Here is a 16,356-nt window from a genome sequence, read left to right on the forward strand (position 1 = left end):
GGAGACCAGCTGCGACCAAACAAGTATTGACCCCTTTGCTGTGGAGGCATAGGGAATAAATAAACAGCGACGTTGTGCGTCATTTATGGCAGAAGCTGATGGGACTCAAGTGTTTGGTTTGGATTCCCTGCTGCCAGGCCTTCTGTCTTCAGATGACGGCTTTGACAAAAAGTGCTTTGCAATTATCAAAGTTTCCCGCTGTCTGTCCATGTCAAGCTCTTACTCCTTAAATTGTGACTCCTCTTCTTTTTGTTAATCGCAAATATGATTCATCAGCCCCTCTCCTCCCTCGCGTGTAAAACTTCTGAGGTTGTGTTTAATCTGTGAGAGGTCATTGGGGCTAATGAGTCCAACCAGCACCGCAGAGGTTTTCCACCACTCCGGTTACTTTTAATTCAACCTGAGATTTTCCTGTTTCTGTTTGCTTTCTGCAGGAGAGCTTGGAGTATATCTTCATGATCATCTTCACCCTGGAGTGCTTCCTGAAGATAGTGGCGTACGGCTTAGTGTTCCACGAAGGCGCCTATTTACGGAACTGCTGGAACATATTGGACTTTGTCATTGTCTTCATGGGGTGAGCTTAGATCTGCAGGTGGATCTGGCCAAAAACAGAGACACACATTCAGTTTCTTTAGCTGTTGGAAATCTTGTATTCCAGACACTAATAATCCTGCACATAAGGATTGAAAGCTTTTGAATATGGGAAGCAGGACTTCTTTGTGTGGTGGGACTTGTATGAGTGCAAGAGCTTCACGCTTGAACGAACACACTGTTCACGATAAGACCTTGTGTCTCTGATTGTTCAAAAATCTGCTCCCACAGTCTCTTCACGTTCGCCCTGGATACCATCAATAAGATAGCAGGCGTTCCCATGGAGAAGGGCGGAGGCTTTGACATGAAGGCGCTGAGGGCCTTCAGAGTGCTGCGGCCTTTACGTCTGGTCTCCGGAGTTCCGAGTGAGAGTCTCGCCTCGAATGCCACGAAAAAAAATTTAAAGGGATAGTTCACCCATAATCTAAAAAAACTCCATGCACGCACTTCACTGAACCTGCTCAGCTGGGCGACACCACATTTCCATGGTCTCCATTGACACTGTGTGAATCAGTAAATGAGGGAAATATCTGTTTTCCGTGAATAACAAATACATTTTTTTTCAACTGCTTGAAGCTTTGGTTTCCCTGTTCTCCCTCCAGGCCTGCAGGTGGTGATGAACTCCATTCTCAAAGCCATGCTGCCGCTGCTGCACATCGCCCTGCTGGTCTTCCTACTGGTCACCATCTACGCCATCATGGGCCTGGAGCTCTTCAAGTGCAAAATGCACAAGACCTGCTACTACACCGGGACAAGTACGTGTTTACTCTGACCTCTGGTCTCCTCTCAATCCCATGCGACTGAACAATGTATATCTCTCTCTCTGATTGTCCCACAGGTATCTATTCCACGGCAGAGAGTGAGCTGCCTGCACCATGCGCAGAGGCTGGAAACGGACGGCGCTGCATGATCAACGGCTCCGTGTGTCGGCCCGGCTGGGAGGGTCCCAACAACGGAATCACCCACTTTGACAACATTGGATTCGCCATGCTGACGGTCTACCAGTGCATAACCATGGAGGGATGGACAAAAGTGCTCTACTGGGTCAGTGGCTTGTTATTTGCACGTTGTACAAAGACTAATTTTAAGTCCCAGGTTGTGCAAAATGTCCCCTACATGATTGCTTGTTAAAAACAACAATAACAAACTTCCTCAGTCAGTTCTCATCTCTCCCTTCTAAGACAGTCAACTTGTTTTTGTCCACTTTGAAACAGGTGGAATGTCCTGTAAGTGTCAGGAGGGCCTAAACTTTGACTGTTTGTGCCTGTGGAGGCTGCAAACAGAGGGCTAAATATGCAGTTTTCTGGAGATGAGCAGTTTATTGTACAATCCAGTTAAAACAGGAAGCGTTGACACGTTTCTGCAGGAAGCATGTGATGAAATGCTCCATTATGAAATGTATCTCTTTGTAATGTAACAAAGGTCAATGACACCTCACCCAGATAAGTTAAAAAACAAACTAAACCAGATACTCACTCAACAGAGGGCTAAGTAGGATAAGTAGGATGATTTTTACTGCAATGGAGTCAAAGATTAGATGTACAAAAATGGTCCGATATGGAATCTCTAATGCATATTCGATGTTTGATATGGAAGACTTGTGTGTGGCTGACCTCAGCCTTCTCTTCCAGCTTAACGACGCCATCGGAAACGAATGGCCCTGGCTTTACTTTGTCCCTCTCATCCTCCTGGGTTCCTTCTTCGTCCTCAATCTGGTTCTGGGCGTCCTCAGTGGGTGAGTCAGCCGCTCTCCGTCTTCTCCCCCAGCATTGACATGGCAAACAGAGTCGGCACACGATGCTCTACTGTGCCCCCCGCCCCCCATAGCGAGTTTACAAAAGAGCGAGAGAAGGCCCGGTCGCGCGGAGAGTTCCAGAAGCTGCGAGAGCGCCAGCAGCTGGATGAAGACGTGCACGGCTACATGGAGTGGATCACTCACGCCGAGGTCCTGGATGCCGACCGCGAGGGGAAAGGTAAGCAACCGTGACAGCAGCCAGACGGTGCAGCGACCATGCTGAGCCCCTGCTGTGTTCCCCTCTCAGGGCTCCTGCCTCTCACCAGCGGAGACTCCGACACGGACAGCCTGTACGACCTGGAGGGCAAGAGCAAGATCATCTATTACTAGTGAGTCTGAGTCTCCTCAGGAGCACATCTGCCCTGTACGTTCTGTCAGCTGGAGCTACAAATGGTGAATCTGTTTTTTTGTTGTTGTTGTCTCTCCAGCCGTTTGGCCCGTCGCTGGAATCGTTTCTTCCGGATGAAGTGCTTGGTGTACGTGAAAACCAAGGCTTTCTATTGGCTGGTGATGTTCCTTGTCTTCCTCAACACCTTGACCATAGCAACAGAGCACCACCATCAGTCTGAGTCGCTCACCTCCCTTCAAGGTTGGTTATTCTCTTATATTTTTCTTTGTTTGTGCATTTCATCACTGCCAGCCTCTTAAATTTTGTATCTCTGGCTGCCTGCTCTCTGCCTACCACCACCAGACGTGGCCAGCCGTGTGCTGCTGGTGCTGTTCATCATCGAGATGTTTGTGAAGATGTACGCACTGGGCCCCCGGGCCTACTTCATGTCCCTCTTCAACCGCTTCGACTTCTTCGTGGTCCTTTGCGGCATCCTGGAGATGATCATGTTCTCGGTCGGCGCCGTGGCTCCCCTCGGCTTCTCCGTCCTCAGGTGCATCCGGCTGCTGAGGATCCTCAAAGTCACAAAGTGAGTCCCGCAGGTGGACAGCACCCCCCGCACCTCCTTTGCCGAAAAAATAATAAAAAAACGGAATCAACAAGTGTGATTATCACGTTTGCAGATACTGGACGTCTCTCAGCAATCTGGTGGCTTCGCTCCTCAACTCTGTGCGCTCCATCGCCTCCCTGCTCCTCCTCCTCTTCCTCTTCATTGTCATCTTCTCACTGCTGGGCATGCAGGTGTTTGGCGGTAAATTCAACTTTGCCGACCACAGGCCCCGACGCAGCAACTTTGACAACTTCCCTCAGGCGCTCATCAGTGTGTTTCAGGTGAAATTGAGACTAAGAAGTCTCTGCAATGTTTTATCCATTGTACATAGATGTTGATGATGTTGATGATGATGATGATGATGATGATGATGATGATGATGACGACGACGATGATGAACACTAATGATAAATGAAGAGTTTGGATGTTTTTTCAGATCCTAACAGGTGAGGACTGGACCTCCATCATGTATAACGGCATCATGGCCTACGGAGGCCCAGACTTCCCTGGAATCTTGGTCTCCATCTACTTCATTGTCCTTTTTGTCTGTGGAAACTGTATCCTTTCAGAGAAAAACACATACATACTTATATGATATTGTTACCTATTGAATTGTAGCAAAATGGATAGTTTTCCAAAATTTGAAATTTCCGTGGTTTTCAAGTGTGAAACTCGGCTCATGCGCTTCTTTCTTTAACAAATTACAACAACAATCACAACAATCTCGTCTGTTGAACCTTCCAGACATTTGGATTCCAGTGCTCATAACATTGCGACATGTTGATGTTGATGTTGTTTTTGCTTCCTTTGGAGACTATGGTTACCATGGTTGCGACTATCGTTAGGAAGTTAAGGAAAAGAATAGGAACAAAATGATTACTGGTCATGGCTTTGACTTGGTAAAAGAGGTCATGGGTTCCTGTTTTCCTGAGCTCATACGTCAGACATCCTCCTGAACGTCTTCTTGGCCATCGCCGTCGACAACCTGGCAGAGGCTGAGAGCCTGACCTCGGCCCAGAAGGAAAAAGCTGAGGAGAAGTTGAAGAGAAAGTTAATGAGGTGACCAAAACGATTCCAGAATGTTTCAGCAGCGGTGAGCATCGTCTTTGCCAAACTCTTCTGTTCTTCTGATTCACCTCACCAACCAGGTCCAAGATGCCCGAGAAGACGGATGAGGACAGAGAGAGGATGGCGAAGAAACTGGCCGATCAGAGAGCCAAAATGGAGGGCATGCCCACCACGGCTAAGGTGACTAGCATGACGCTACGGGCTACAGAATGGTCTGTAACTGAAGCTGGTCTGAACACGAGTCTTTCTTTCTTTCTTTCTTTTGTTTTGTCTCGTCATTCAGCTCAAAATTGATGAGTTTGAGTCCAACGTCAATGAGGTGAAGGATCCATTCCCACCCGACGACTTTCCAGGTGCTGGAAAAATATGCCTGCATCTCCATTTCCACTGCTCACACCAACAGAGTCACATTTCTCCTGCTCATCTCGTTTCTTTACTAGCGCTGCTGCTGCAGCCAAGTGGGCTGTAAATATAGCAACCCCTGGTTATTAATAGGCTTTAACCAAACCATGAGCCAACATTTTGGTCTAATATAAAGTTATCTACTACGTCTGCATCCACTGTATAAATGTGTGCAGGTCAGATAATGTTCCCTTGAACGTTGCTGCTTATTTCCTCTGCATCATAGGTGACGATGAGGAGGAGGAGCCCGAAATTCCCATCAGCCCTCGACCTCGGCCGATGGCTGACCTGCAGCTGAAGGAAGAAGCCGTTCCGTTGCCTGAGGCCAGCTCCTTTTTCGTTTTTGGCCCTCAAAACAAGTAAGAGCCCAAAAACCGTAGCGCGACAGCGATTCGCTTTGGATTCAACTCAACTCTGGCCTTGTCGTCCCGTTGCACGTTCACCCAGGTTCCGAAAGCTGTGCTACAAGATTATCAATGCCTCGTCGTTCACCAACTTGATCCTGCTCTTTATTCTGCTGTCCTCCATCTCGCTGGCGGCTGAGGACCCCATCGACCCCAAGTCCTACAGGAACCAGGTAGCAAGCGGCTACCCGCCTGCGTATTTTCACCTTTACCAATGAAAAAAAGAAAAAACATGAAAGTGATTTGCACCGTTCTTGCAGATCCTGGCCTACGCAGATATTGTATTCACCACGGTGTTCACCATTGAGATTGTGCTGAAGGTAAGTAAGGCGCAGGTGTGTCAAGCTAATGTGTAGCAGCGGCACAATACAACTACTTAAATTTTTAATTACCTACATGTACATTTTTTTTTCGATTTTTTCCATTTTCTGCCACGAGAGGCACAAATCAATTTATCCAGTTCTTTTCAAAAAAAGAAGAAGAAAAAAAAACACCTGGTTCAGTGTCTTGGCTCTGACTCTCATGTGTCCCACTGACAGATGACAGTGTACGGAGCATTCATGCACACGGGCTCATTCTGTCGTAACTCCTTCAACATCCTGGATCTGATTGTGGTCACAGTCTCTCTGCTGTCCATGGGGATGGAGTGAGTAAACCTTAAGAAATCATCATATTCTATTTACATATATACAGGAAAGTTTTTTTTTTTTTAGTGCTCTGACGCGAAGACACGGAAACTCATGGTAAACTTTTTCCGTGTGTGATTCGTAGATCCAGCGCGATTTCCGTGGTGAAGATTCTCAGGGTGCTCAGGGTGCTGAGGCCCCTCAGGGCCATCAACAGAGCCAAAGGGTTGAAGGTACAACACGCACAGTAATTGCAATGATTCCACCCTCAGCTGCAGAGGAAGTCATTCTGCCAATTATTAATAAAAAATAAAACTTTGTGAGATGCACTTTCTTACTCTGATAAGTCCTGCACTTGACATCAAGCCGAGACTCAAAAACGACTACCGTACTTCCACCTCTTTTTCGCAAATGTATGTGTCTGTAGTTCTTTTATGGTAGATATGGATTTATCATTGAATAAGCTGCCGTTTAACTTAGCTCCCTTGTTACCAAACTAAAATTTTGTGAAGATTTCAAATTTTAAGTTGAAAGAATGAAAGATTTGATAGCAACACTTTGGTCAAATATTGTTCAACATGAAATATTTCTTCTTGTACCCAAATCAGTTGAGCCATCCAACTATCCATCTATCCATTTATGCAGCATCCTAATTTCCAGTGCACTGCACCCTTAGAATCTCACTTTGTATTTAACAGCACGTGGTCCAGTGCGTGTTCGTGGCCATCAAAACCATTGGTAACATTGTCCTGGTCACCATGCTGCTCAACTTCATGTTCGCCTGCATCGGAGTGCAACTCTTCAAGGTGAGGGCTCTCGATACCGAAAGCACGCGTGACTTCTGGATGAGCTGAAGCGAGTCGCTGAGCGAGTCGCTGATTCTTCTCCTCATCCAGGGTAAATTCTACAGCTGCACGGACACGTCCAAAATGACCGAGGCGGAATGCCAGTAAGAGCGCCGGCGCCCGTCTTGTCACCATCCTTGCCCGCGCCAGGCCGCCAAAGCTGCCCCAGGCTGACCCGACCTCTGCCATGTCTCCTCACAGGGGTTTCTTCTGGAAGCACATGGAGAATTCCCTCCAGGACACGGCGCTGGCCAAGAGAGAGTGGCTCAACAGCGACTTCAACTTTGATAACGTGCTGTATGGCATGCTCGCCCTCTTCACCATCTCCACCTTTGAGGGCTGGCCAAAGTGAGATATTGAGCTGGGAGCTTATTTGATTACTTGGGGCATCGAGGGGGCAGCGTATCATTTCTCTTACGCTGTCTTGTTCACCTCGAGTTCTGGTCCTTTTCTCCCTGCGAACGCTGCTCCGCTCTGTCTCCCAGACTCCTGTACCGAGCCATCGACTCCGACGAGGAGGACATGGGCCCCGTCTTCAACAACCGCGTGGACGTGTCCATCTTCTTCATCATCTACATCATCCTCATTGCTTTCTTCATGATGAACATCTTCGTGGGATTCGTCATCGTCACCTTCCAGGAGCAGGGCGAGCAGGAGTACAAGGACTGCGAGCTGGACAAGAACCAGGTGCTCCAGATGTCTTGAGATGATGAGAGACCTGAGTAGACGGAGCTGGAAGGAGAACCGACTGCTTACCGTTGTTTGTCTTTGCTTCTTGTGCAGCGTCAGTGCGTGCAGTACGCGCTAAAGGCTCGGCCTCTGATGTGCTACATCCCCAAGAACCCCTACCAGTACCGGGTGTGGTACATTGTCACCTCCTGCTACTTCGAGTACCTCATGTTCTTCCTCATTATGCTCAACACTCTGTGTCTGGGAATGCAAGTAAGCCCAAGAAAGCAAAAAAAAAAAAAAAACATTTTGAAAGTCTAATGAGTTGGAGTATTTGCATGCAACATTGTGTCCTTTGGTCCTCTTCGTCAAAATATTTACTTAGTATTTTATTTTTTTCATTCTTGGGTATTCAGGGAGACTGAAGACTAATTAATAGAAGTGGGAATTAGGGCTTTATTCATACAGAATGAATATCTGTATTTATTAACTTGAAAGTCTTGAATTGTTAATTTGAAATTAAAAGTGGAATAGGGAGCTGAAATACAAATTTAATTCATTCCATCACCCCAACTTTTTCAAGGATGAAAACTAATATGGTTCAGTTCTACTAAAGCTAAAACTGGGAAGCACTGGTGAGGTTCTTTGTTACCAAAAGTCACAATTAGACGTGGCCATCAGATGTTAATAACATTCATTTGGCCTTCCAACTGGAAATGTTTTCATTTTTGCTTCAAAGTAAAGGTTGTTTACTGCAACACTGCAATATCCTAATAACACAACTTAGAATAATTTTCTCATCACCAGCACTGCAACCAGTCGGACCATGTGACTAAGCTCTCAGACATGCTGAACCTGATCTTCACCGTTCTGTTCACCGTGGAGATGATTCTCAAACTGATGGCCTTCAAAGCAAAGGTAAATTCAACAGCTGTTAAATAGCCGTTTCCCAACCCAAACATTGCAGCACAGCTATGTTTTTTATTGTCTTTCTTTGTTTTATGTTTCTATTTGCAGGGCTACTTTGGAGACCCCTGGAACGTCTTTGACTTCATCATCGTCATCGGAAGCGTTGTTGATGTCATTCTGAGCGAAGTGGATGTGAGTTCTGATTTGTTTTTGTCACTATTTTAAGAAAAAAATCTGGTAAGCCCAAAGAGTTTCCTGACAGTCATGTACAGTGAACTGAAGTCGCTCTGATGCAGTGGACCACAACACTGACCAAGCAGCGGATTGGCTCTCAGAATGGGGTCAGCACCTCTGTTAAAGTTTCATGACCGCTCTTCCTGTTGGCACACGAAAAGCATTTCCATCACTGCACCAACATCACAACTGATCAGAATATCCACGATTAAGAATTAGATTTGATTTACATGATACCTCCCCCAGGGGAGCTACACAAGCTGAATCAACACTGTTTTCATTCGACGCAGCACTGCAACATTCATTTTTTTTCACCCACGACACAAACTTGTTGCAAATCACACTCTTCTTCTTCTTCTTCTTCTTCTTCTTCTTCTTCTTCTTCTTCTTCTTCTTCTTCTTCTTCTTCTTCTTCTTCTTCTGTCCATCCATCATAATCCCCCCGTCAAGCCCTCCGTCGTCCTTCCACCTCACCTCACTCATCTGTGTATCCTCCACAGACTGCCCTGGCCTCCAGTGGAGGAGTGTACTGTCTCCATGGCTGTGATGTAAATATCTGATCAGCACCGCTGCATGAGCCTTGCTGCGTGAGCGCACCACCCTGTTCCCTACTAAACTGCTGAACTGGACTGCATGCGCTGCGGATCAGCCGTCTGATCTGCTGTCAAGTGAAAGAACAGACCTTGAGGTGTCTTCCAGTATGGCTTGTGTTGTTTATTTGTATTATTATTAATGACAGTAGTAACTAGAAGTTAGATAGTAGATTCTACTAAATGTAACAGTGTATCATATGCAAATGTTAAACATAGTTGCTGATTTATGCTTCTATAGTTGTTGTTGTTTTGTTTTTTTTGCATGACAACATTTTTTTTAATTGTTCTATTTTTCAGCAACTAAGACCAGTGTGACTCATCAGTCATGATTTGTTGAAGCCAGTTTGAACCAGCACTTTGATGTAAACAATGAATTTTGGCTCCTCTCTGTGGGGCTTTTTTCTGTAAAGTAAAAGACAGGTGCTCCACGATGGCTCAAACCTGAAGAGACAAATGTAGGAGAAAAAAAATCACAGTGTACAGCATGACTTCTTTCATTTTTGGAAATGTTGAGATTTAGTATTCTATCACTGTGTTTGAGACTAAACTATCATAGAACAGCCATTCTAGTGCATTTTGGGATAATGTAGGACTTTTCACTTTTTTGGCCCCCTGCAAAAAAAAGAAGAAAAAAAAAACGACAGTGTATAGTATGACTTTTTCCCCCATTTTTGGACATGTTGAGATTTAGTATTTCATCACTGTTTTTCATGTTAAACCATCATAGAACTGTCATCCCAGTGTGTTTTTGGGTAAAGGTTCTGATTTGGGTAAGGGTTGGGGTTTACTTTGGGGGTGTGGGTGGAGTTAGAGTTACTGCAGATTTGTGGCTGAGGTTAGGGTTGGAGTTGGGTAGCATTAACGCTCTGTGCTAAGCGGTCCTGTATTCTGCCCATTTCCAGAAGATTACGTTTCATTTCCAAAGATGAACAACTTCAGCCCTCTGACAGTCAGGACACTCAGATGCTGTTGTACGTGTGCAGAGCAGAAGAAGAAACAGGGGTTTCTCATTTCTGAGGAGGCTCCAGACAGAGTAGAGACACATTTGACACATTTAAGAATGGATTTTGCATGATACGGGACCTTTAATGTTTTATGCTGCAGCTGTTGTGCGCCCTATTTTAACTGTATGAAATCCCTTACCAAACAAAACTGACAGTGAGGCCATGTCTAACCTCTTCATCTGATCCACGCAGGATATAGACCCTATGCAAGAAATCGCGGTAAGCTTCTTCTTTTTTTCATTATTATTTTCCAATATAAAAAACAGATTTTGCTCTGTTTTGTTTCTACTTAATCTGATCTTCTTTTTTCCCCGCAGGCTTCCGAGAACGCCTCTGTCTCCATCACATTCTTCCGACTCTTCCGTGTCATGCGTCTGGTAAAGCTGCTTAATCGTTCAGAGGGCATCCGCAACCTGCTGTGGACATTCATCAAGTCCTTCCAGGTCGGTCAGATATTGCTTGTTTTTTTGCTTGTTTGCTTTCCGCACCACACCTACAGGTGGCTTGAACGTTGCGGTTTGCGTCTCCAGGCTCTACCTCACGTAGCTCTCCTCATCGTGATGCTCTTCTTCATCTACGCCGTCATCGGGATGCAGGTACGGCCCGGAGTAATTCACCTGCACGTCGGCACAATTGATTTTTATGATGCCTGCACAACTTTGACTAAGCCGCAACTATTTATCAGATCTTTGGTAAGGTTGCCTTGATGGACGGCACCCAGGTCAACCGCAACAACAACTTTCAGACATTCCCTCAGGCTGTCCTGATGTTATTCCGGTGAGGATCACGACTCGTTTGTCCTCGTAGAAACATGTGTGTGCTGCAACAAAATATCTGACCTTTGACTCTTGACATATCTCAGATGTGCTACTGGAGAGCAGTGGCAGGAGGTCATGATGGCTTCCATGTACGGGAAGAAGTGCGACCCCAAATCGGACGTCCAGCAAGGAGAGGAGTTCACCTGTGGCTCCAACTTTGCCGTCATCTACTTCCTGAGCTTTTACTGTCTCTGCGCCTTCCTGGTGAGTCACCACGAAAACAACCTGGTCTGCTGACGCGCTTCAACAACCGGGCTGTGTAAATAAGACGCCGTTGTCCCGACGTCTTTAGATCCTCAACCTGTTTGTGGCCGTCATCATGGACAACTTTGACTATCTGACTCGGGACTGGTCGCTCCTCGGTCCACATCATCTGGATGAGTTCAAGAAAATCTGGGCTGAATACGACCCCGAGGCGACGTAAGCCTGAATATTTCTTTGTCAGACTTAAACTGTTTGTTTCAGTTTTTCTCACAATATGCGACGACATGAACTTACCTCGCAGAGGACGAATCAAACATCTGGACGTGGTGACGCTGCTGCGGCGCATCCAGCCCCCTCTGGGATTCGGAAAGTTCTGTCCCCACCGCGCTGCGTGCAAGGTGAGCGATGTCAAATTATTTGTAAATAATTTGATTTGTTTGTTAATTTATTTATTGTCTCCTGCCGGAGAGTGGTGTCCAAAAGGATTGGGGTTTTTTTTCATTTGGCTAATGAGAGCACTATATAGTTGGCTACATAGAACTTCCTGTATTGGGGGAAGGGCGTAAGGAACAAGTGGGTGATTTCATGTGACTTCCTGTCTGCAGCGGCTCATTGGGATGAACATGCCTCTGAACAGCGACGGCACCGTCACCTTTAACGCCACTCTGTTCGCTCTGGTCAGGACGGCGCTCAAGATCAAAACAGAAGGTGCTGCAGAGCAAAGCTCAGGTTACCGCTCATAAATCAGAGTGTCCTACACGCGATTGCTTTATTGCTTTGTTTTTTTCTTTCTCTAAACAGGTAACTTTGAAAAGGCCAATGAGGAGCTGAGAGCCATCATAAAGCAGATCTGGAAACGCACCAGTATGAAGCTGCTGGACCAGGTCATCCCGCCGATAGGAGGTGAGTCTATCAGCGTTAACCGGCCGCGGCGCCGCCCTTTTCCAATCAGCTTTTCCAACCGCTCACGCTAACTGCGCCGCGACGTCTTGCTGCTTTGCAGATGACGAGGTCACCGTGGGGAAGTTCTACGCCACCTTCCTGCTTCAGGACCATTTCAGGAAGTTCCTGAAGCGCCAGGAGGAATACTACGGCTACCGTCCCACCAAGAAGACCGGCTCTGGAATGGAGATCCAGGTGGGAGCCCATCAAGCCTGGCCCCTGATCACACTGTGCTGTGAGTGGATGTGAGTGGATGTGCCTCTAACCTTACATGTTCACCTAGGCGGGTCTGAGGAGCATAGACGAAGAGGTGGCTCCAGAGATGCACAGGGCCATTTCAGGTGACCTGCAGAATGAGGACGAGATGGACAGAGCGATGGAGGAGTCTGGAGAGGAAGGCATTTACCAGGTGAAGTAAACACTTTTTTCTTTGCTTATGAGATTTAATGCTGCGCCAGAATAACAGCGTATCCTGCACAACCTGTGCGTGCTGTTGCGTTGCAGCGTTCTCACGGGCTGTTCGGTAACCGCGCGGAGGCCTTCCCCGAGGAGGTGGAGAACGTCCAGTCCCAGCACCCGCCCACCCACCTGCGGCCGCTCAAGTTCGCCGAGAACCAGTCCGACTCGTCCCTGGTGCCCAGCGCCGACTTCTTCAACGCTGCTGCGCCCAGGAACAACATCAACAACAACGCGTTTGCAGAGTGAGTGGCACACTTTGCCGGTCGAGGAGGCACAGGCGGTGTTTGTGTCTGTGACTCGTAATGCTTTCGGCTTTGCTTCAGGTTTTCGTTCGAGAGAGAGGGAAGCCCTGCAGAGTTGTATCGCCGCGGTGAGGATCCGGAGCCAGGTGCGTGTCAATCAAACAGTCAAAGCTCACTTTGGACGAGTTGAAAGTCTGACAACCTCCTGCTCGTGTAAAATCGTTGATGCAACATAGATCCTCTTTAGTCTCAGTGCTTTTTTTGCCCGTCCAGGCAACCGGCGCTCCTGGAACTACACAGTTAGAACAGAAAAAACACAGGTAACTTTTTAAATCACATCCGCCATTAGAAGCCTTTTTATATACTTATATACCATGTGAGAACTGATGCGTTTCTCTGCAGTTCCCATACGAGCCTGACTATGGTGACAGACACAGCCTGAACTCCAGCAGTGCAGCCGACCAGCTCGTCCACGAGGTAAAACAGAGAGAGGGGAACCCCGGAGGCTTGTCTTACACAATCTCTAACTTGTTATTATTCTGTTGTTGTTGTTTTTTTTACCCCTTGCAACAGAGTTCAGTGAATACCCAGTGAATACCCACCACTGATTGGGTTAGTGATCGCATTGAGGTTAGCGATAGAGTAGAAGCTAGGAATATAGTGCGACTACAGAAGCAAGATGCTGGATTTGATACATACTTTGAGATTGTGAAGAAAATTCATTTCCCAGTACCAGATTTACTTCTTTGGTATTTCAACATTTTCTTAAAATAATAGCAATATGCCTGAAGACAGGGAAAGTTTACTTCCAGAGGGAAAATGTTCCTTTAAAAAACTACACTTTCAAACAACATAAGATATAGAAAATAAGATATAAGATATAGTTTAAGAGATGTAACAGCACAAATTAATGATTAAAATTCAATTCAATTCAATTCAATTCAATTCAATTGATTAGATTTGTAAACGACACTGTTTATTTATGTTTTTGCTATGTTCCTGGAACTTTTCTTACTTCTAGAACTTTATGACAACTGTGCACATTTACAAGAGACACCACTGGAGGGCATCATTTCATACAAAAGCATAAAAAAAAATCAATTAATTTGAATTTACATTCATTTATTTGTTCATATTTTAAGGAGTGGGAAGACGTTCATTCCCCATAGTGGCAAATCTCTCCATCAAAACACGAACTCTTCCACATTGTTTTGTCTCACTGATTTTTCCTCCCCCAGGCGCTCGTCGAAGGCGGCCTGGCCTCCCTGGCCGATGATCCCCACTTTGTCTCGGCGACGAAGCGAGAGATGGCCGATGCAATGCGCACGACGGTGGACGACATGGAGAGCGTGGCTCAGGGCATCCTCGGCCAGCGATCCGTCAGCGTCCCCGCCGCGAAGAAGAGACGCCCCGTCCCCGTCCCCGCCCCTCCTCCGGCCCCCAGCGCGGCGGCGCCGACTGCAAGCGCCAAGCCCGATCCGTCTGTGAGGAGGAAGAGACGTCCAGTACCCATAATCCCTTCTGCTCAGGGGCCACAGGAGCCAAGCTCTAATGTGTAGGACTCAAGACGTTGATCTTGGGATATATATCTATTTTTTTTAACATTGGCTCCACCTCACCTTATTTCACTGTTTCCTCCGCCTGCATTCACCCCAGAGCCTGATTGAAAAAAAAAAAGGCTCAGGTTTTATTTATTGTCAGGTGTTGGTTGCAGTTTAACCAAGGGGAGAAAAAAAAACCCAAAACACGAGACATCTGATGGTGAACCGTCTCGGTCCTCAGATTTGTTAGAGCGAATAAAAACTGCAGACACACTTCTTTTCTTTGTAGTCTTGGTTGAAGTTCTTCATTCCATGTGACTTCTGGGGACGACAATGAGAGTGTGAGCTGAGTGTCTTATAGAAACCTTGTTGACGGAGGTTCGAGTCGAAAGTGACTCACTGAATTCGTAAGTCACGGTTACCCTTTTTTGGGGTGTTTCGTTGTGCTGCAATTTGGTGAGAACAGGAAGTAGACTCCACTAGGAAGAGTTGAAAAAGTGAGATTCAGGCCCAGGAAGGTTTAGTCTACACACACACACACACACACACACACACACAGTTTGAACGGGCTCTGATGTTGTATCACTGAACGTTTGAGAGTATATTTTCTGATGGTGAGGCATCCACTGAAGAGTTGGATTTGTAGTTGTATTTGAACGACTGAGTTCCTTCCGGAATTCTACTCAACTGGAACAAGATTGTGACCTTTCTTGAAGTCTGTGTCTTTCAGTGAACTCCGTAGAAATATTAAGGGAAGTTCATCCTTCACTTGTTTTGTATACTCCACTTTATAGAAAGTGCGCGCTGAAAAAGCACCGTCCCGGCTCACGGGCTAGCCGCACCACCTGTCAGGTGTTGGCTCCGCCCTCTAAGACCGCCTTGTTTTTGTCCAACGTGTGGAAGGTCCAACAGGAAGTCACGTTGAGCGGGAACCCACACTAGCATGTTTTCTCCCCCAAAGACTGTTAGCAGGAATTTTCTGGGGATCAATAGTTGTTGTGTCTAATTGTGAGTCAAATCTAGAAAATCAAGGAACACATAAAAGACGCTTCAAGATTCATTTGTATCCAAGTATTTGTGACAAGTAAAGACTGTGTGGAGGATGTGATCTTTGTTTCACTCCACTGGTTTTATTTGATTTTCTTAATCATTTATGTCAATGTCTGACATTTGAGTTAGACAAAAAGAACTAGATTAATGTGCAACATACCTGGAGTATGGTGGATTAAGATTCTAAACTCCCCGGGGCTTCAAATTTCTTGTTGCTTTGGGTTTATTATATTGCACTTATTATCTTCTTTTCTTTTTCATCTGAATGCAAACAGGTGTTCTGGAGTTGTTGTTTTTTTAAGTGCTCTTCAGATCAGCCCGCTTTGCTGTTACTCACACTGAAGAGTTTGTTGAAACGTTACACGAACTGAAGCTTAACCAGTGGCTCCATTCCCTATGGGTCTGTGCCACTGTTGGTGTTGCTATATCAGTGACTACGTCGTGGACAAAATAAAAATAAACCATTCAAACCATACAGGTCTCTGGTGTTTGTTCAAAAGCAACTGAATACAGACGGGCTCGCATTCAGCAGGTGACCTACAATCCAATAAACAAAACTAATCAGAGAAAAGTCTTGAGGTGATTTGGTTATTGCTAATGGGTCCCTGATGAGGATTAACGCTTTCTGTAAGTGGTCCAACCCTGCCTCCGCCTAAGGTGCTTTATGAAAACTGATAGGTTCTATAAATAGCCTGCACAGCACTGACTCCCCCCTTATGGGGTGGAAACTACAGTAACATACATTCTGGATTATATAGTAGAGTTAAAATGGGCGATTATATCACCAAAATTAGCTTTAAAAAAAAAATAAAAAGCAGGTTATCAATCTGTAAAAATACATGAAGATTTAGTCCAGAATAAAGCAAGAGATATTAAATTGTTTTTTTATTGAAGCAAGGCAATCAATAAAAGAGAGAACAGAAAAATCTCACAATGAGTTTTCTCATTTGCCTAAATCTGCGACGGATTATCAGTAAAGGAAATAAAAAGAGAGAGCTGACTTTTTTTATTAAAAAAAAAAA

At 45.8% G+C, this 16,356-nt stretch overlaps 1 protein-coding gene across 1 annotated transcript in view; it reads left to right on the top strand.

Annotated features, from left to right (window-relative positions):
* Window positions 1–15,807, top strand: part of LOC142888207 (dihydropyridine-sensitive L-type skeletal muscle calcium channel subunit alpha-1-like) — an 18,409-nt gene extending 2,602 nt beyond the window's left edge. Inside the window, exons 3-45 of the mRNA XM_076026324.1 lie at window positions 435–574; window positions 823–956; window positions 1,194–1,346; window positions 1,430–1,635; window positions 2,223–2,326; window positions 2,419–2,564; window positions 2,634–2,715; window positions 2,815–2,975; window positions 3,078–3,303; window positions 3,398–3,605; window positions 3,761–3,881; window positions 4,269–4,383; window positions 4,473–4,572; window positions 4,676–4,745; window positions 5,021–5,153; window positions 5,242–5,371; window positions 5,459–5,518; window positions 5,738–5,844; window positions 5,970–6,057; window positions 6,523–6,630; window positions 6,721–6,773; window positions 6,871–7,017; window positions 7,155–7,356; window positions 7,453–7,611; window positions 8,146–8,256; window positions 8,356–8,439; window positions 8,982–9,029; window positions 10,271–10,297; window positions 10,396–10,521; window positions 10,609–10,674; window positions 10,764–10,855; window positions 10,941–11,100; window positions 11,189–11,316; window positions 11,402–11,498; window positions 11,706–11,808; window positions 11,902–12,003; window positions 12,104–12,237; window positions 12,326–12,451; window positions 12,547–12,743; window positions 12,825–12,889; window positions 13,017–13,063; window positions 13,146–13,220; window positions 13,982–15,807. Of these exons, the coding sequence (XP_075882439.1) occupies window positions 435–574; window positions 823–956; window positions 1,194–1,346; window positions 1,430–1,635; window positions 2,223–2,326; window positions 2,419–2,564; window positions 2,634–2,715; window positions 2,815–2,975; window positions 3,078–3,303; window positions 3,398–3,605; window positions 3,761–3,881; window positions 4,269–4,383; window positions 4,473–4,572; window positions 4,676–4,745; window positions 5,021–5,153; window positions 5,242–5,371; window positions 5,459–5,518; window positions 5,738–5,844; window positions 5,970–6,057; window positions 6,523–6,630; window positions 6,721–6,773; window positions 6,871–7,017; window positions 7,155–7,356; window positions 7,453–7,611; window positions 8,146–8,256; window positions 8,356–8,439; window positions 8,982–9,029; window positions 10,271–10,297; window positions 10,396–10,521; window positions 10,609–10,674; window positions 10,764–10,855; window positions 10,941–11,100; window positions 11,189–11,316; window positions 11,402–11,498; window positions 11,706–11,808; window positions 11,902–12,003; window positions 12,104–12,237; window positions 12,326–12,451; window positions 12,547–12,743; window positions 12,825–12,889; window positions 13,017–13,063; window positions 13,146–13,220; window positions 13,982–14,302 (5,262 nt within the window). The 3' untranslated portion in view covers window positions 14,303–15,807. The remainder of the gene's footprint in view (window positions 1–434; window positions 575–822; window positions 957–1,193; window positions 1,347–1,429; window positions 1,636–2,222; window positions 2,327–2,418; window positions 2,565–2,633; window positions 2,716–2,814; window positions 2,976–3,077; window positions 3,304–3,397; window positions 3,606–3,760; window positions 3,882–4,268; window positions 4,384–4,472; window positions 4,573–4,675; window positions 4,746–5,020; window positions 5,154–5,241; window positions 5,372–5,458; window positions 5,519–5,737; window positions 5,845–5,969; window positions 6,058–6,522; window positions 6,631–6,720; window positions 6,774–6,870; window positions 7,018–7,154; window positions 7,357–7,452; window positions 7,612–8,145; window positions 8,257–8,355; window positions 8,440–8,981; window positions 9,030–10,270; window positions 10,298–10,395; window positions 10,522–10,608; window positions 10,675–10,763; window positions 10,856–10,940; window positions 11,101–11,188; window positions 11,317–11,401; window positions 11,499–11,705; window positions 11,809–11,901; window positions 12,004–12,103; window positions 12,238–12,325; window positions 12,452–12,546; window positions 12,744–12,824; window positions 12,890–13,016; window positions 13,064–13,145; window positions 13,221–13,981) is intronic.
* The last annotated feature ends 549 nt before the right edge of the window (window positions 15,808–16,356 follow it).

Source organism: Nelusetta ayraudi, unplaced genomic scaffold, assembly GCF_046127955.1.
Source record: "Nelusetta ayraudi isolate G7.1 ecotype Tasmania unplaced genomic scaffold, CSIRO-AGI_Nayr_v1 ptg000019l, whole genome shotgun sequence".
NCBI classification, from domain to species: Eukaryota; Metazoa; Chordata; class Actinopteri; order Tetraodontiformes; family Monacanthidae; genus Nelusetta; species Nelusetta ayraudi.